The sequence below is a fragment of the Bos grunniens genome, chromosome 15, assembly GCF_055505025.1.
Source record: "Bos grunniens cultivar Pamir isolate PY7600 chromosome 15, Bosgru_T2T1.0, whole genome shotgun sequence".
NCBI classification, from domain to species: domain Eukaryota; kingdom Metazoa; phylum Chordata; class Mammalia; order Artiodactyla; family Bovidae; genus Bos; species Bos grunniens.
Genome location: NC_141179.1, coordinates 9876539 through 9897790, shown reverse-complemented (window position 1 = coordinate 9897790; position 21252 = coordinate 9876539). Strand labels below are relative to the sequence as shown.

General features: G+C 35.8%; 1 protein-coding gene across 1 annotated transcript in view; it reads left to right on the top strand.

Moving 5' to 3' along the window:
- CNTN5 (contactin 5) overlaps positions 1–21252 on the top strand; it is a 1678169-nt gene that overhangs the window by 1050942 nt on the left and 605975 nt on the right. The window contains exons 6-7 of the mRNA XM_086338280.1: positions 4912–5035; positions 5158–5333. Coding sequence (XP_086194406.1) covers positions 4912–5035; positions 5158–5333 — 300 coding nt within the window. The remainder of the gene's footprint in view (positions 1–4911; positions 5036–5157; positions 5334–21252) is intronic.

The following is a 21252-nucleotide window of genomic DNA, read 5'->3' as shown; positions in this document are numbered from 1 at the left end:
TGAAACTCAGCTCAGATAACTAAATAGAAATATACAAGAGTGCTTTGTGAATGCTGTTTAAATATAATAATAATAGCTTATAAATAATAGTAATAGTGGTAGTAACAATAGTGATAGTGATAATCAGGTTCTGTATTCCAACAACCCTGAATTTATGCCCCAAATTTATAATTTATTTGCTATACAAATTTGCTTAATTGATTTTAGCCTCAGTTTTGTCTTCTATAAAATGGGGAAATTAAATAGATAACTAATAAAAACATACTGTATAGCACACGAACTCTACTCAATACTCTTTAATGTCCTATATGGGAAAGAATCTAAAAAAGTGTGAATATATATAAAACTGATTAACTTTGCTCTAAACCTGAATTTAATGCATTGTTAATCATCTATACTTCAATAAAAGTTAATTAAAAATAAAGGATACTACTCTTACAAAGAAAAATGAAAAATTACTGCTCTATGAAAAAATAAAATGTGGAAATTAGTTCTAGTCACATTGTTATGAGTGTTACATGATATATTGCATATAAATTATTCAGTATAATGTCTGGCATATAGTAATTATGACACAAGTAAGTTTTAGTTATTACTCTTATTAATTATAATTTGTTGAGTACTTGTAGCCATAAAATTAAAAGATGCTTACTCCTTGGAAGGAAAGTTATGACCAATCTAGATAGCATATTGAAAAGCAGAGACATTACTTTGCCAACAAAGGTCCATCTAGTCAAGGCTATGGTTTTTCCTGTGGTCATGTATGGATGTGAGAGTTGGACTATGAAGAAGGCTGAGCGCCGAAGAATTGATGCTTTTGAACTGTGGTGTTGGAGAAGACACTTGAGAGTCCCTTGGACTGCAAGGAGATCCAACCAGTCCATCCTAAAGGAGATCAGTCCTGAGTGTTCATTGGAAGAACTGATGCTGAAGCTGAAACTCCAATACTTTGGCCACCTCATGCGAAGAGTTGACTCATTGGAAAAGACCCTGATTCTGGGAGGGATTGGGGGCAGGAGGAGAAGGGGACAACAGAGGATAAGATGGCTGGATGGCATCACTGACTCGATGACATGAGTTTGGGTGAACTCCAGGAGTTGGTGATGGACAGGGAGGCCTGGCGTGCTGTGATTCATGGGGTCACAAAGAGTCGGACACGCCTGAGTGACTGAACTGAACTGAACTGTGACATACTAAGTATTTACAAATATTGATATATCTCCATAATAATATTGAAAGGAGATATTATTATCTACAATTAGTAAATGAAGCAGCAAAGTATAAAAGTAGTTGGCTCAAGATGGTTTTAAAATTTGAATTCAAGTGTCTGACTCTAAAGCTCAAGAATTTTAAAAAATGTATAAAAGTATAAAATATATTTATTAAAATTTATTCTTATATATCATAGATATTTATAATGTCAATTTACAAGATTATATTTTAATGTGTAAAGTCCAGAATAAAATATTCCTTTTCATGATTTGATTATGTAGTTTAATAATAATTGAGATTTTGAGGTTTCATGTGCTTTTCCAAATTTTAAGAAGATCATTATGATACAATAACATGCAACATGATATTTTGACAATAATTTCCTCTAGTTATTTATTTATCAAATGTCTTATTTGTTTTCCTTTTTTAAAGTAAAACAACAGTAGAATTTCATATAGAATAACACATTTTAGTTACTCTCATGTAATTTTTTTTTTAATACATTAGGGAAAAGAACCTCAGTTAGGTTTTCCAGGAGAACTCAAAGAAAATATTTGTTGGTATTGGCCATTGTAAGTATTCAATTTGTATCAGAAGGATGATTGGACTACCATGTTTATTTTTGTCCAAAAGTGAATGGCTGTAGAGTACTTTTCAAGAAAGCAAATTGATTTACTCTAAACTCATTATTCTAAATATGGAGGTGTACATCTTTTCAGTAATAATTTGCTAAGTCTTTATTTTTCGAGATTATTCATTCTTGAATTGTTTCCTGGTATTTTCTTGTGGTTATCCACAGAGAATGTAAATACCCCACCTGTTTAACACAGACATTGGAAAAATGTTCTTCCTAAAATCTTTGCTTTTCATATTTTCCAAGACAGTGGCTTTAAACAAGGGTTATTTTGACCCCATGAGACATCTAATGAGGTCTGCAGACATTTTTTATTCTTGCATTTTGGGGAGGTGTGCTGCTGGAATCTTGAGGGTAGAGGCCAGAAAATCCTCACAACAAAGAATATCCCCAAACGTCTTTTGTGCCAATGTTGAAAATATTAATCTAAGGTTATCATGTAATCACATTTATGATTAGTAAAAAAAGAAAAAGCTTTACTTTTTCCTGATTTCACATTTCAGAATGCTTTTGAGACTAGGTATGCATATAACTATGCATATAAAATAAAAATGAAAATCTTCCAGAAGACTATGTGAAATTTCCAAACACAGAAGAATTTATGATTGAAGAGGAACAGGAAATGGAGACAATTCTAATGGCAGGGAGTGCTTTGTCAGCTGGAGTTACTGGAGAAGATAAAGCTGAGACACTGAATCCCACTCCAGTGACAACCAAATCTCTGACCATAGACTGTCTTGAATTGGCATTGCCCCCTGAACTGGCTTTTCAGCTCAATGAATTATTTGGCCCTGTTGGTATTGACTCAGGGTCCCTAACAGTTGAGGATTGTGTGATTCATACAGATCTGAATCTGGCTAAAGTGATCATGAGAAATGGAAAGAATCTGTAATGGAGCAACAAAGACAAGAAGAGGTAGCTTATGTCAAGTTAACGCAAGATCCTTCCCTGGTTGGGCATGTTGGTCTTGATAATTCAGAACAAAAGTCATCTCAGAGAACAGGCGAAAAATTACTGAGGACTTTAGCAGCACCTGAAATGCTACCCTTACTGGATCATTGGAACACTCAAACTAAAAAAGTATCACTCAGAGAAATAATGTCAGAAGAAATTGCCTTACAGGAAAAGCATGATTTGAAAAGAGAGATGCTTATGTTTGAGAAAGATTGTGCCACTAAGCTAAAAGGAGAAGCAACTCTTTAAGATATTTGCAGCCATTAACCAAAATCTCCTGGTGGACATTTTCAAGGACCACAACTATTCATTAGAACACACAGTACAATTTCTAAATTGTGTTCTTCAAGGAGACCCTGTAAAAACAGTGGTAGCGCAAGAATCTGTGCACCAAAATGAGAATATCACTTCTCATACTGCACAGAAGTCTAAGGAGAAAAAGGCAAAGAAATGGAACGAGACTGAAGATATACCAAGTGAACCATCTTTCCAGCACTTTGAGTACCCAGAGAATGATGACTACAAGGCAGAGGCTTTCCTGCACCAACAGAAGAGGATGGAATGCTACAGCAAGGCAAAAGAAACTTATCAGATGGGGAAGAAAAACGTTGCCACATTTTATGCCCAGCAGGGTAGTCTCCATGAGGAAAAGTTGAAAGAAGCTAATCACCTTGCTGCCGTGGAGATATTTAAGAAAATCAATGCCTCCCTACTGCCGCAGAATGTTCTAGACCTCCATGGGCTGCACGTGGATGAGGCTATAGATTATTTGACGACAGTTTTACAGCAGAAAACTGAAGAATTTAAGCAGAATGGTGGTAAGCCCTATCTCTCTGTGATAACGGGGAGAGGAAACCACAGCCAGGGAGGAGTTGCTCGCATCAAACCAGCTGTCATTAAATACTTCACAAGCCATAACTTTAGATTCTCTGAAATTAAACCAGGGTGCTTGAAAGTCATACTAAAGTAAGATAAACATCCTTGACTAAAAAGTGTGAAGGTTTGTAACTTAAAATTAGCTTTATTTGCAGTGATTTAGTCAATTTTACATAAATGTATGTTTTAGTAGTGATGTCCAATTATAAACAGAAAAACATGATGTTTTTCAAAATTCAAGAGAAGTTTAATTTTTACTGAATCAAATGCCAAATATGTTATCTATTAAAGATATTAAAGATAATTTTTACTGATTACAAAATGTCTAAGAAAATTATCAGCTGTAGTTTTAAAGATTGAAATGCTCTGATACTTTCTCAGACAGAAAATGTTACCTTTATAGTAATTGTTGTTTGATGTTTCGTAAAGTCTTAAAGGCTTCTATGAGAGGTATTTAAAGTGCTTTGAGATCTAGTAGAAGGCAATGGCAACCCACTCCAGTACTCTTGCCTGGAAAATCCCATAGATGGAGGAACCTGGTGGGCTGCAGTCCATGGGGTCGCTAAGAGTCAGACACGACTGAGCGACTTCACTTTCACTTTTCACTTTCATGCATTGGAGAAGGAAATGGCAACCCACTCCAGTGTTCTTGCCTGGAGAATCCCAGGGACGGGGGAGCCTGGTGGGCTGCCATCTATGGGGTTGCACAGAGTCGGACATGACTGAAGTGACTTAGCAGCAGCAGCAGTGCTTGATTGAATAAGTGAAGAAAGGAATATGTGAAAAATGCATGAGGACCCACATTTTCATATCTATAGTACCCAAGTAGTAGCAGAGTATTAGTTCATGATTTTATCATATATTATTTTCAACATTCTAAGACTTCTACAATTTCAGTTTTTTAAAAACTAATATTTTTATTTACTATCTCCTTAGCTCTGCTTTTGGTGAATTTAAAGATATATTTTAAAATGTACAACACCTATGCTTGAGATGTGTGTCTTTACATTTCATGTATCATATTTTTTAAAAGCCGTCTTGGTCAAGTAGAGAAAAACATCTATTTAGGTCTCTGCAATTTACTAAAACAATATAATTTTCCAGCTATACCTTTCTTTGGTAATAAGCCTGTTCAGCGTGAGGAAAGAGCAAGAATTTTGAGTAGGGACATAATGGAGAAAAAAATGTTTTGCTATTTCAAGATATTTTAAAGTGTGTCTTTTTGGTCCTTACAGAAAGTGTGGATTACGGACCAGTGTTTATGCAAGAACCAGATGATATAATTTTCCCGACTGATTCTGATGAAAAGAAAGTAGCACTGAATTGTGAAGCTCGTGGCAACCCAATTCCCAATTACAGGTAGAAATTCACTATTAATCATTTTTCTTTTCTTAAAAATTCCTTTCAGTGAGATTCTGATACACCCAGGGAGTATTATGTCTTAAGTAATTTTTACATTTGTCTTCTGATTTTTCCCTAAGATGGCTTCGAAATGGAACAGAAATAGATTTGGAAAGTGATTATCGCTACAGTTTGATAGACGGGGCCTTTATTATAAGCAATCCAAGTGAAGCAAAGGATTCTGGTCATTATCAGTGTTTGGCAGCCAACACATTTGGAAGTATTCTTAGTAGAGAAGTCATTCTTCAGTTTGCCTGTGAGTAAAATATTGCTCTTTCCACTTATACATGTATAGTGTGTGTGTGTGTATATATAGCTTTGAAGTTTATTTAGGCAAGAGCTTATGATTTCAAATTTTAAAATAATAGTATAAATTAGTCATGCTTAGAACTATGCAAACAACGTGCTTCTTCCTGACATATTTTTAAATTCCCTGAAATATGTGCCCTCTTCACATAAATAGTAGTTTGGGAGGCTAAAAATTCAGTTCATAAAAGCAGATTAAGTTTTAGAATTCAAATATCTTTTGAAATCTAGTAAGAAATAGGTTTTTAATTAGTTCTATCTGCTTTTAAAATATTTACTTACTTGATATTATTCTTCTATTGCCTATTATAGTCACTATTGGCTATAGATTCTTCTGGACATAAGACAGCATATTCTAAAAATTCTCCTTCTAGTCAAAAAACCAAAGAAATAACTCTGAAGTGCTATTTCAGATTCTGACTATAACTTCCCTTCCAAGTGTCCCAGTTTCTTTTTTAATCAGAAAAAGGTACCTCATGTATTCATTCATATATCTATACTATATATATTTTCTAAAATATATCATATATCTAATTTACTAAATGTATAGATTTCTTGAAACTCTTGAAATTATTTTACATATTATGAGTCTTACACAAACTTGAGGATAGATTACTGGGTGAAAAAAACTTTTGTACCATTTTTTAGTGAGTAATCCTAATTGAATTTAAATTCTTGAGGATTATAATCACTGAGAAATAGACAGGAGGGCCAGGGATCTTTGTGTTAATAATTCAAATGTAACTATAATGGCTATGTAATTCATCACAAAATGATTTTTAAGTTAGAACTGCACCCTGAAGAATGAAATAATTGATTTTTCTCTTTGTAATCTTCTTCACATATTATGTCTAATTAACCCAGAACCCAGACACCCTGTTAAAGGAATGTGAAGGAGAAAAGGGAAGGAAAAAGTGATAATGGATCCAGTTTGGAGAAAATTGAGCTAGGTACTAGAAAAATCAAAACATTATCTTTTAAAGTAGAATTGGCTAAAGAGTTCAGACTGTATACACCAAATATACCAATATAGTAGACTAACTATACTCCTTTTGTTTTTTTAAATATTACACAGTGCATCACAGAAATCTAATATAAAATTTTATAAGATATTGGTATTAGTTTTCCTAAACTTCTTTTTAATTAATTAAATAGTATGATAGATCTTTGAGAGAAACAGATAACAACCACATTAATTCAAGAAAGAAAAGCCAAGGAAAGTGAATATCAGTTGCTCACTTTAAAATGAAAATTGATTATCACAGAAAATAATAGATTCAACAAGACAGGTGCAGCAAATCCAGGAAACATGTACTAATATCAGTGGCTTATAACTTTTTCTTTGGTTTATGTTATCTGACACAAGTATACCAATTCTCAGTCGCCTCTTTTTCTCCTAAATCAGCAGTGATGCAAAATATGCAATGTTTTCTACATTATTCAGAGCAGAAATCTATTTGCTGGAAGATTCTAGGTGTCTATTTGACTGTACTTTTCTAAGATATTAAAAAAACACCCAGCCACTTCTATCAAATACTCCACCCCATGTAGAGTGCATAAGTTAGCACCAGCATTTACAGTTTAAGACTACTCAAGGAAAGCTTTCTCTACCTTCTACCTGCCCACTTACCTATCTTACCTACTCAGCATCAAGCTGTCCTGAGCTTAATTTACAACAATACTTGCTTTATTTTTATTAATAACTTAAACATATGGGTAAAATATGCAATCATTAGTAGTGTCTTGTTACTCTGCTCTCACTATCCCTGTCCCACCTGACTTGCTGTTGTGTTTTGGAGGCTATACATATGCATGCTGCTGCTGTGACCCCATAGATGGCAGCCCACCAGGCTCTCCGGTCCCTGAGATTCTCCAGGCAAGAACACTGGAGTGGGTTGCCATTTCATTCTCCAAAAGAACCCATAATATGCCTGGTTGAAGCAGTCAGTCACTTACATATTGCTTCAAAATTGCTCCCCATCTTGATTCTGTTATGTCTCTGTTGATAGTATAAAAATCAAGTCTTTTTAGGCTGTGTTCTATCTTTTGGCCAGGATATCTTTGGGGGAAAATGCAAATACAGGTAATAGAGAAGATAGAACAAAGATTCAATTTGCTGTCTAGTATACATTGGTGTCCAGAGCAGACAATGGCAACCCACTCTGGTACTCTGGCCTGGAAATTCCCTTGGACAGAGGAGCTTGGTAGGCTGCAGTCCATGGGGTCGCTAAGAGTCGAATAAGACTGAGCGACTTCACTTTCGCTTTTCACTTTCCTGCATTGGAAAAGGAAATGGCAACCCACTCCAGTGTTCTTTCCTGGAGAATCCCAGGGACGGGGGAGCCTGGTGGGCTGCCATCTATGGGGTTGTACAGAGTCGGACACGACTGAAGCGACTTAGCAGCAGCAGCATACATTGGTGTCTAGTATACATGGGTGTCTAGTATACCTGGGTGTATATACAGAGTACTAGTATACTAGCTTAAAAGTCAATAGTCAAAAACCTAAGGTCATGGCATCCAGTCCCATCATTCATGGCAGATAGATGGGGAAACAATGGAAACAGTGAGAGACTTTATTTTGGGGGGTCCCAAATCACTGCACATGGTGAATGAGCCATGAAATAAAAGACACTTGCTCCTTGGAAGAAGAGCTATGACCAACCTCGACAGAGTATTAAAAAGCAGAGACATCACTTTGCTGACAAAGGTTCATCTAGTCAAAGCTATGGTTTTTCCAGTAGTCATGTATGGATGTGAGAAATGGACTATAAAAAAAGCTGAGCCCCGAAGAATTGATGCTTTTGAACAGAGGTGTTGGAGAAGACTCTTGAGAGTCCCTTGGACTGCAAGGAGATCCAACCAATCCATCCTAAAGGAAATCAGTCCTGAATATTCACTGGAAGGACTGAAACTGAAGCTGAAACTCCAGAACTTTGGCCACGTGAAGCAAAAAGCTGACTCATTTGAAAAGACCCTGATGCTGGGAAAGATTGAAGGCAGGAGGAGAAGGGAACAACAGAGGATGAGATGGTTGGATGGCATTACCAACTCAATGGACATGAGTTTGAATAAGTTCCAGGTGTTGGTGATGGACAGAGAAGCCGGGCGTACTGCAGTCCATGGGATCACAAAGAGTCAGACACGACTGAGCGACTGAACTGAATTGATACCTGGGTGTGAACATGGGTGTGATGGGATTCTAATAGTCCGAATAGTTTTATGATTAAGGTGAGGAAATGAGGTAGGATGTCACAGAGAATAAAATGGGACTGCTTAAAGAAGAGAGAGGATACAAATGTAAAGCAAAATTAAAAATTTAGTGTCAAATTCCCTTTGCATCAGGATTTTCTATGACCAGCCTCATAGATAGAGATGAGTTCACCTTCTGTTGTTGACAGAATGCTTAATGTCCTTTAGGGCTTAAGAACTTTAGTGACTAGAGGAACTCTGATTACTTTGTACACATTTTGGAGCTGATATTAATTCTTCATATAATCATCTACTATTTATTAAAAAATGAAATATGTATTATTATACAACTAATATTTAAAAACATATATTATGAAATTTAGATAATTATTAAAACCATTCAATTAAATTAAATATTTAAATCGAACACAAATCTGTTAGATGTTTTAAATGTCATTTAATACGACAAAATTACAAATTATCAAAATGATTACAAACATACAAACTCGGTTTACAAAGATTTAATTGTAGTTGGTATAAATTTAAGGTATAAAAGCCTTGATCTTTATACCTTAATTTAATTATGTACTACACAATTATTTTATCAACTATGGTTTTCTACTTGTGTAGTACAATTGTGATGTTCTAAAGTCACATAGAAAAGAGGATCATATTACCCAATCCAGGTTAGTTTCTGAGTTACCAACCAGTTGAATTTTGGTTGTTCCTTTCAAAGTGAGACTGTTGACTCTTGGACTCTTTTATAATTTAAACATTATTTTTGTTATATAAATAATAGTTTAAATACAGCTTTTGCATATGTTTTCACCTTTTGAAATATGATATATGTGACTAAAATAACAAACACCAAAAAAAAAAATATGTCATTTCATCATAGAAGACTGGAAGGCAAAAGTAGGAAGTCAAGATACTTGGAGTAACAGGAAACTTGGCCTTGGAGTACAAAATGAAGCAGGGCAAAGGCTAATGGAGTTTTGCCAATAAAATGCACTGGTCATAGCAAACATCCTCTACCAACAACACAAGACTCTACACATGGACATCACCAGGTTGTCATTACTGAAATCAGATTGATTATATTCTTTGCAGTTGAAGATGGATAAGCTCTATACATTCAGCAAAAAGAAGACCAGTAGCTGACTGTGGCTCAGATCATGAACTCCATATTGCAAAATTCAGACTTAAATTGAAGAAAATAGGAAAAACCACTAGACCATTCAGGTATGACCTAAATCAAATCCCTTACAATTATACAGTGGAAGTGACAGATATATTCAATGGTTTAAATCTGATGGACAGTGTGCCTGAAGAACTATGGATGGAGGTTCATGACATTGTACAGGAGGCAGTGATCAAAACCATCCCCAAGATAAAGAAATGAAAAGGCAAAATAGTTGTCTGAGGAGGACTTACAAATAGCTGAGAATAGAAGAGATGCAAAAGGCAAAGGGGAAAAGGAAAGATATACTCATTTGAATGCAGAGTTCTAAAGACTAGAAAGGGGAGATAAGAAAGCCTTCCTAAGTGAACAATGCAAAGAAATAGAGGGAAAACAATAGAATGGGAAAGACTAGAGATCTCTCCAAGAAAATTAGAGATACCAAGGGAACATTTCATGCAAAGATGGACACAATAAAGGATAGAAATGGTATGGACCTAACAGAAGCAGAAAATATTAAGAAGAGGTGGCAAGGATACACAGAAGAACTATACAGAAAACATCTTCATGACCCATATAACCATGATGATATGGTCACTCACCTAGAGCTAGACATCCTGGAGTATGAAGTCAAGTGGGCCTTAGGAAGTATTACTATGAACAGCTAGTGGAGGTGATGGAATTCCAGCTTAACTATTTCAAATCCTAAACGATGATGCTGTGAAAGTGCTGCATGCAATATGCGAGCAATTTTGGAAAAATCAGGTGTGGCCACAGGACTGGGAAAGGTCAGTTTTCATTCCAATCCCAAAGAAAGGCAATGCCAAAGAATGTTCAAAGTACTGTGCAATTGTACTCATCTCACAATCTAGCAAAGTAATGCTCAAAATCCTGCAAACTTGATTTCAACAGTATGTGAACTGAGAACTTCCAGATGTTCAAGCTGGGTTTAGAAAAGGTAGAAGAACCAGAGATCAGATTGCCAACATCCGTTGGATCATTGGAAAAGCAAGAGAATTCCAGAAAAAAAAAATCTACTTCTGCTTTATTGACTATGCCAAAGTCTTTGTGTGGATCATAATACATTGTGAAAAATTCTTAAAGACATGGGAATATCAGACCACCTTACTTGCCTCTTGAGAAATCTGTATGCAGGTCAAGAAACAGCAATTAGAACTGGACATGGAACAGCAGAGTGGTAAAAATTGGGAAGGGAGTATGTCAAGGCTGTGTATTGTCACCCTGCTTTTTAAACTTCTATACAGAGTATATCATATGAAATGCCAGGCTAGATGAAGCACAAGCTGGAGTCAAGATAACCAGGAGAAATATCAATAGCCTCAGATATCCAGAAGACACCACCCTTATGGCAGAAAGTGAAGAAGAAATAAAGAGCCTCTTGATGAAAGTAAAAGAAGAGAATGCAAAGCTGGCTTAAAATTCAACATTCAAAAAGTGATGATCATGGCATCTAGTCCCATCACTTCATTCAAGTTTATGGGGAAACAATGGAAACAGTGACAGCCTTTATTTTGGGGGGGCCCAAAATCACTACAGATGGTGACTGCAGCCATGAAATTAAAGGATACTTGCTCCATGAAAGAAAAGCTATGACCAGGGAAGCATGGCTTGCTGCAGTCCATGGGGTCACCAAGAATTGGACACGCCTGAATGACTGAACTGACTGACTAAAATAATGTGATTGTAAGATTTAATTGGACAATGTTAAATAAACATTAAATGTGTCTCCCCTAATTATATTCATAGAAAAATGACCAAATCTATATTTTATAAATTGATATGTGTTCAAATATTCCAACTATTCATATGTTAAAATCCCATTAATCATATCCTATTAGAATTATCTTCCTTTTGCATGAAAATTACGTACATTATATACATATATGAAAGTGAAGTGAAAGTGAAGTTGTTCAATCGCGTCCGACTCTTTACAACCCCATGGACTGTAGCCTGTCAGGCTCCTCTGTCCATGGGTTTCTCCAGGCAAGAATACTGGAGTGGGTAGCCATTACCTTCTCCAGGGGATCTTCCCAACACAGGGATCAAACCCAGGTGCCCTGCACTGCAGGCAGACCCTTTACTGTCTGAGCCACCCAGGGGCTCCCTACTCACATACATCATATTAAATAACATGTACACATATACATCATATTAAATAAGATTTTGCAGAGTTAGCTTATTCATATACATATATCTGGCCACCCACTCCAGTACTCTTGCCTGGAAAATCCCATGGACAGAGGAGCTTGGTGGGCTGCAGTCCATGGGGTCGCAAAGAGTCGGACACGACTGAGCGACTTCACTTTCACTTTTCACTTGCATGCGTTGGAGAAGGAAATGGCAACCCACTCCAGTCTTCTTGCTAGAGAATCCCAGGGATGGGGAGCCTGGCGGGCTCCTGTCTATGGGGTCGCAGAGTCGGACACGACTGAAGTGACTTAGTAGCATACATTTATCAGTTGTCACATTTTGACTAATGGAAGTCCTTTAATATTAGCTTCTTTTCCTCTTATTAACCAGAAATATATTTTAAAATATTTTAGCTTTCCTCCAATAACATCTTGATCTTGTGACTATTCCCCAAGTATATATTCAACTACTTTACATTGACCGTAATGCATGTTATTTATATAGACTAAAATCTAGATGTTAGAGGTGAGTATCAAATTGATCCAAATAAGTTCTGATGCTGAGGAGGATGATATTATCGCTAAATCAGTTTAGTAAAGAAGACTTATAAAACCAAAATCTTTTTTAAGTTCTCAAGTTTGTATAAATAATTATATTTAATGGATGCTTATTTCTGTGGCAGACAATGTTCTAAATGTTTTAAAATATGTCAATTCATTTCATTCTAATAACCAACATATGTTTCATTACAGTGTTAAATATAAATGCATTTTACAGCTGCAACCTCTTATTTAACTCTGATAATTCTGTCTTTTCCTAATATAAATATATATTGTATTTGCTTTATGACATACTAATTTTGATTTGAAATTCACCTCTCAAAGTATAATTATATTATAATCTCTCAAAAATCTTTACATGTTTCCTTCATCAAAATAATTTCATAATCAATATACCAATACCAATGTGTTTAACAAAAATAAATATCAAGATAGAAATAAGAATATAATCATCCTGCATTTATTCTCATTGTTTAAATTAGATAATGTCTCTTGTTTGATTTTCCTTACGGAAATTCGAGAATTTAGGGAAAATTTGGTCTCCTTCTAGATCTAGAATTTGAGGATTTATGGTAATTATGTTAACATGTAATTTTTTCTTATATTTTCTCTTTTAATATACCTTTTTCTCTTAATTTTAAAAATTTCTTATTCTATAGTTAGGACCTTGAAAGCTACATTTTCTAAATAATCTTGAGATAGGACAAAAATGAATGTGGGTATTATCAAAAGCTGAAAATATCTTCCTAGGTCTTGGCTTTTGGAGGGCTGATGATAATGAAATGAGTATTGACACCCTTACTATAGATGTAGCAATGATTAAAAAGTATATCTAATGTGTGGAAAAATTAATTGTAAGTGTAAAACAAATTTAGTTTCTTTTCGGTTCTGTTCCTATTCATGTCACTCATGAATCAACAAGTACATATTAATACAGCAATTATTTTATTTTGCTAATATAGTAATCTCAACATCATCCCAAATGTGATTTATTTGACTTGCTATATGAAATCATGCACCATAAAAGATAAATATGTTAATTAGTAAATATAGGAAAAATAGATTTCATCACAAGAGGTCAAGATAGTATAAGCCATAGGTCTCATAATTATTGTGGTCATGACATAAATATTTCCTTGGGACTTCCAGTAGTCAGAGAAAAAGGAAAAATAGCAACATTTAAAGGATTCTAAATACCCCCAAGTACCTTAAGAGAAGAAATTATTTTTTTGTGTTGACATTTAATTCTCATAGAAATTTCTCATTTGATGCTTTATGTAGAGATTTTAACATCTCTGCATCAACTCAATAGGAAGTTTAATTAGCTTGACATAAAACCAAACCAAATTTTAAAATGTAACTAGAATTTAATCATGAAGCTATTCACTTCATTCATTTATAAATCTTTTTTTTTTTTAAGTTTTGATTTGAGCTGCTAATGAATTTGAGCAGCTGTTGTTCCTTTTAACCCACCCCTCACATGTCTAACTGTCTATCTGTGAGTAGAAATTAAGTACTCCCTAAATGAATATTTATTTATAAACATGGCTCAGCTTAGTTAATGTTAATAATGTACTTTAGCATTAATAAATATATATCTCATAAGGGTATAGTAAAAATTAATGAGGTGGAGAAGTCATGTCTATGAACTGATTTCAGAAAGTTCAGAAAGAAAGACATAAATAAACACAAACTTGGAGTATTATTGCTAGTGATGATTGTTTCTGGTTATCAATAAAATTATTTTTGACAAAGTATATTTTGTTCCTGTAGCTTATGTTCATCATGAGTATAATTTCCTCACCTAGTACAGTGATTTTTCTTCACTGACAAGCAAGAATACACCATATAAAACTTTGTCGCTCTATTAGCTTATTACCATGCTGATGAGAATTTTGAATTGATAATGTGACACTGCACACTTCTCAAACATCCTTCAGAAATCTTAGGCTCATAACAGTCTCTCCAAAGTTTGGATTTTTAGAAATAACTCATAACAGCAAGTCAAACATAAAATGAATCAAGAATAAAATCTCATGCTGTCTCTTGCTTCAAAAATATCTTTATATGCCATCCAGTAAATTGATAGTTCATATCTAAATTCCAACATATTGCTTTTCAGGGCATTTAAGATGATTTACATCCAGAATATTCCATTAGTTTTCCTGGAAGCAGTTGATTAAAATAACCTCCTTAACTCTTTGAGAGATTATATGATTTTTATAAACTTCGTATTTAAGTCATTTAAACTTTCATTTTCATGTAAAACTGAAAAATTACTTCTCTAGCTTTTTCTTAATTTTTTCTGCTAAAGTGAAATTGACCTTAGACTTTAAAGTCACATTACTAGCATTTAATATCTAATGAAATTATTTGAATAATTGCTAACTCTACAGTATATATTAAGCTTTATCCCATTAGTCTATGAGGTTTGTTCCTAACAAATGTATTAAATTATTTGAATATTAATCTAGATGAGTCACACTGGCATGGATGATTTTACTAGTTACAAAATTATCTAGTTTTAATAAATTAATATTAGTTTGTAATTGTGTCTTCTATAAACAAAGCAAAACTTTTTATAAAATCATTACTCAAAGAATATGTTTTAAGTTTTCCTTTAAAATAATGATACTAGATATGGTACCTATGACTATACGACCCCTTGAAAAACTATAGCATGACTTCTTTGACTGATGTCATAGAAAAAATTTAATGAAAAATACTTCCTCTTATCTTAAAGGAAAGTCATAAGTGAATCAAAGTTGAAATCTGGTCAACTGTCCTCAATTATTAACTCTTCGATTAGAAGGCAGAAAGAAAAAGAGAGTTACTCTGGGTATTTGAATACAAGAGAATTCTATCAGGTCAGTTCAGTTCAGTCACTATCTTCTGCTACTTTTTGCAACCCCAAGGACCGCTGCACGCCAGGCTTTCCTGTCCAACACCAGCTCCTGAAGCTTACTCAAACTCATGTCCATCGAGTCAGTGAAGCCATCCAACCATCTCATCTTCTGTTGTCCCCTTCTCCACCCGCCTTCAATCTTTCCCAGCATCAAGGTCTTTTCAAATGAGTCAGTTCTTCACATCAGGTGGCCAAAGTGTAGGAGCTTCAGCTTCAGAATAAGTCCTTCCAATGAATATTCAGGACTGATTTCCTTTAGGATGGACTGGTTGGATCTCCTTGCAGTCCAAGGGACTCTCAAGAGTCTTCTCCAACACCACAGTTCAAAACCATCAGTTCTTCAGTGCTTAGCTTTATTTATAGTCCAACTCTCACATCCATACATGACTACTGGAAAAACCATAGATTTGACTTGATGGACCTTTGTGGCAATGTCTCTGCTTTTCAATATGCTGTCTAGTCTGGTCATAACTTTTCTTCCAAGGAGCAAGCGTCTTTTAATTTCATGGCTGCAGTCACCATCTGCCGTGATTCTGGAGCCCAAGAAAATAAACTCTCTCACTGTTTCCCTGTCTATTTGCCATGAAGTGATGGGACCAGATTTCATTATCTTAGTTTTCTGAATGTTGAGTTTTAAGCCAGCTTTTTCACTCCTTCTTCCACTTTCATCAAGAGGCTCTTTGGTTCTTCTTCGCTTTCTGCCGTATGGGTGATGTCATCCGCATATCTGAGGTTATTGATATTTCTCCTGGCAATCTTGAGTCCACCTTGTGCTTCCTCTAGCCCAGCATTTCACATGACATACTCTACATAAAAGTTAAATAAGCAGGGTGACAATATATAGCTTTGACCTACTCCTTTCCTGATTTGGAACCAGTCTATTGTTCCATGTCCAGTTTTAACTGTTGCTTCTTGACCTGCATACAGATTTCTCAGGAGGCAGATAAGATGGTCTGGTAGTCCCATCTCTTTGAGAACTTTCCACAGTTTGTTGTGATCCACACAGTCAGAGGTTTAGAGTAGTCAATAAGGTAGCAGTAGATGATTTTCAGGAACTCTCTTGCTTTTTTGATTATCCAGCAGATGTTGGCAATTTGATCTTTGGTTCCTCTGCCTTTTCTAAATCCAGCTTGAACACCTGGAAATTCATGGTTCACATACTGTTGAAGCCTGGCTTGGAGAATTTTGAACATTACTTTGCTAGTGTGTGAGATGAGTGCAGTTATGTGTTAGTTTGAGGATTCTTTGGCACTGCCTTTATTTGGGATTGGAATGAAAACTGACCTTTTCCAGTCCTGAGGCCACTGCTGAGTTTTCCAAATTTGCTGACATATTGAGTGCAACGCTTTAACAGCATCATCTTTTAGGATGTGAAATAGCTTAACTGAAACTCCATCACCTCCACTAGCTCTGTTAGTAGTGATGCTTCCTAAGGTCCACATGACTTCACATTCCATGATGTCTGGCTGTAGGTGAATGATCACACCATTGTGGTTATCTAGGTCATGAAGATCTTTTTTGTGTAGTTTTTTTGCATATTCTTGCCACCTGTTCTTAATATCTTCTGCTTCTGTTAGATCCATACCATTTCTGACCTTTATTGTACCCCTCTCTCCATGAAATCTTTCCTTGGTATCTGTAATTTTCTTGAAGTGATCTCAATTCTTTCCCATTCTATTGTTTTCTCTATTTCTTGCACTGGTCCATGAGGAAGGCTTTCTTATCTCTCCTTGCTATTCTTTGGAACTCTGCATTCAAATGAGCATTTGTGTCCTTTTCTCCTTTGCCTTTTACATCTTTTCTTTTCTCAGGTATTTGTAAGGCCTCCTCAGACATCCATTTTGCCCTTTTGCATTTCTTTTTCTTAGGGATGGTCTTCATCACTGCCTCCTCTACAATGTTATGAACTTCTATCCATAGTTTTTCAGGCCCTCTGTCTACCAGATCTCTATAGGAAAATTCAAATTAAGAGGTAATTTTGATAATCTAGATAAAAAGAACTTGAAGGCCTGGATGTATTGGATATAATAGGCATCTGTAGGAGGCTTCAAAATAAATAAGAATTTGCAAATTATTGAATAGAAGGGGGTGGACCTTTAAAAAGTATGAAAGAGTTAGAATGATATATATAAAGATTCTGAGTTTTGAATATTCTATTAAACTGTTCATCATGTTGTTACACAATAAAATCTCACAGATAAGAGAAGCAAGTTTCTGGGAGAATAAATGTTTTCAGATGAGTTGGTTTAGTCTGAATTTTAGAAGAAAATACCCAATATTTAAAATTACCGTTTGAATCAGTTCTAATGAGGTGCATGAAACTGGAGCCTATTATACAGAGTGAAGTAAGCCAGAAAGAAAAACACCAATACAGTATACTAATGCATATAATGGAATTTAGAAAGATGGTAACAATAACCGTGTATACGAGACAGCAAAAGAGACACTGATGTATAGAACAGTCTTTTGGACTCTGTGGGAGAGGGAGAGGGTGGCATGATTTGGGAGAAAGGCATTGAAACATGTATAATATCATATATGAAACAAGTCGCCAGTCCAGGTTCAACGCACGATACTGGATGCTTGGGGCTGGTGCACTGGGATGACCCAGAGGTATGGTATGGGGAGGGAGGAGGGAGGAGGGCTCAGGATGGGGAACACATGTATACCTGTGGCGGATTCATTTTGATATATGGCAAAACCAATACAATATTGTGAAGTTAAAAAATAAAATAAATAATAATAAAATAAAATTACTGTTTGATTTACCAAGGGGTAATGGGGCAGTGGTAAATTGGAAGATTGGGATTGACATATACATAGTGCTGCTGCTGCTAAGTCTCTTCAGTCGTGTCTGACTCTGTGTGACCCCATAGATGGCAGCCCATCAGGCTTCCCGGTCCCTGGGATTCTCCAGGCAAGAACACTGGAGTGGATTGTCATTTCCTTCTCCAATGCATGAAAGTGAAAAAGGAAAGTGAAGTCACTCAGTTGTACTAGTATGGACCTACTGTATAGCACAGAGAACTCAACTCATTACTCTATTAGTGGTCTGTATGGGAAAAATATTCTAAAAAGGAGTGGAGATATATATATATATATATATATAATATATATATATATATATTTATATATGTATGTATACCTGATTCATTTTGCTGTGTAGCTGAAGCTAATGGAACATTGTAAATCAATATACCTCAATAAAAATTAAAAAATAAAATAAAATACTGGTTGATGCTCGGAAAAGGCAGGCAGAGACTATCTACAGAACACAAGGAGAAGTCATAGGGATGGTTCATCTAAAGAAATTATATTAGGAAGAAAAGAGGACTAAGAATTAACCTTTTGGAATATACAGATTTCTCTGATAGAAAGATGAGTGAAGATACAAAGAAGTTAGTGAAGAAGACAAGAAAAGGATCATCTGAGAAGAGCAGCAGAAAACAATAAAATAGAGTAAAATATAACCGACATTCAGAATTTTAAGGTGGGAACTATCACATCAAATGCTGTAATTCTCAAAAAAGAACTTTGAATTTTGAAACTTTTAAAAATCAATTTTAGTAATGATTGAGACAAATCAGGATTAAAGGGATTAAGTATAAGACATTATGAGGGCTTCCCAGGTGGTGCTAGGGGTGAAGAACCCACCTGCCAATGCAGGAGAAATAAGAGATGTGGGTTTGGTCCCTGTGTCAGGAAGATCCCCTGCAGGAGGGCATGGCAACCCACTCCAGTATTCTTGCCTGGAGAATCCCACGGACAGAGGGCCCTGGTGGGCTACACACAAAACTGTGGATTAGGATTTTGACTGTAACAGTAATGAGGATGTTTAACAAAGTTTTGTTGATATGATATGACATGACATAACAGTGAAACATAGCAGTATTTGGGAGTAGAAAAAAGGGACTCAGTGTTGAGGAAGATGCTGAAAATACAAAATAGAGTCTCATTTGTGAAATGAATTTCTCCTTTCTAAGTAAAATATAGGTTTCCTCTTAATTTTCATCTTCTTCCAGGGAAATCTGTCATGCAGAAGATACTGAATGTTGTAAAGAATATGTGGAGCTAGAAAAATATTAGAGTTTATGCTCTCACATTTTGACCTGCAAACTTTAAGGACCAGTCAGGGAGCAATAATATCCTGTGAATATTTCTTTCTTTTTTTGTTTTAATTTTTTCAACACAAATTCTCATTCAATATCCACTAAAATTTGTTCATTTTCAATAAAACACAACTATTATCTCAAGAGAAGCAGAATTTTTTTTTTCCCTGTCATAACTTTGTAACACTCAGTGGAAGAATCACATGGTAGTTAGGTTTAACTGATATTTTCCCATTCCCAAAATTCCCAAAAGAAGAGAAACTGAAAGTATAACCCCTGCTGCTGCTGCTGCTGCTAAGTCACTTCAGTCGTGTCCGACTCTGTGCAACCCCATAGACGGCAGCCCACCAGGCTCCCCCGTCCCTGGGATTCTCCAGGCAAGAACACTGGAGTGGGTTGCCATTTCCTTCTCCAATGCATGAAAGTGAAAAGGGAAAGTGAAGCCGCTCAGTCATGTCTGACTCTTAGCGACCCCATGGATTGCAGCCCACCAGGCTCCTCCGCCCATGGGATTTTCCAGGCAAGAGTACTGGAGTGGGATGCCATAACCCCTAATCAAGATCAAATAGTCAGCTGTGTGCTGCTCAGAAGGGTCTCTGGACCTGTGAGTTCGTGTTCCTAGTCTATGTGGCCTTTCTGCAATGTTTCTGAGTCTTAGTGCTTTGTGTATGTTTTTTGTCAAAATTTAGTGTTAGTATTTTGATAAAATTATGGGAGTTCATTTGGATTTCTCATAAATCCTATAGGCTTATCTGTGCATCTGAAACAGATTAAAAAAAAAAAAAACTTTTCAACTTACTGCAATAGACACTTTTTCAACTGTAAATTATGCTGTGTAAGTCTGTGTTGGATGCTCAAATGGAAATATGATAAGCATACTCTACAACTTTGTTTAGGATATCCTCCCACATTGACCATTTAACCTAGTCTGTAAATTTGACAAGACTGTACCTCTAGGTCATGTTTACTGGACTAACAGTCTGCTGCTGCTGCGGCTAAGTCACTTCAGTCATGTCCAACTCTGTGCGACTCCATAGACGGAAGCCCATCAGGCTCCCCCGTCCCTGGGATTCTCCAGGCAAGAACACTGGAGTGGGTTGCCATTTCCTTCTCCAATGCATGAAAGTGAAAAGGGAAAGTGAAGCCGCTCAGTCATGTCTGACTCTTAGCGACCCCGTGGACTGCAGCCTACCAGGCTCCTCTGCCCATAGGATTTTCCAGGCAAGAGTACTGGAGTGGGCTGCCATTGCCTTCTCCAGGACTTACAGTCTAGGTTTAAACTAAAGTGGGATGAGGATGACTTCTCTATTGCGAGGTTACTTTCTTTACATTCTGTGGGACTTAAAGGCCAAGCATGGACTTTGTTGGGTCATGGTAATCACCTCGTAAGACATTAAGCCTGTCTCTGTGGACATGTATGTGTTTACTTTGGTTTTGCCAAAAAGTTCATTCAAGACTTTCCATAACATCTTACAGAAAAATCCAAATCAACCTTTTGGCCACCCAACATTGTCTTTCTTTTAAAAGATTTTTAAAATGTATTTTATTTTTTAATTCAGGGTTCAAATGACATATATAATATTATGTTGATTTCATATGTACAACATGGTTCAGAATTCATGTATGTTGTATATTTGTTGGTTACCACAATAAATCTAGTTAACGTCACTTTATGTAGTTGAAAAAAATCTTTTTTGGTGTGATGAGAATATTTGCTTTTAGCAACATTAAAGTAGTCAATACAGTATTACTAAATGTAGCCACCATGCTGTA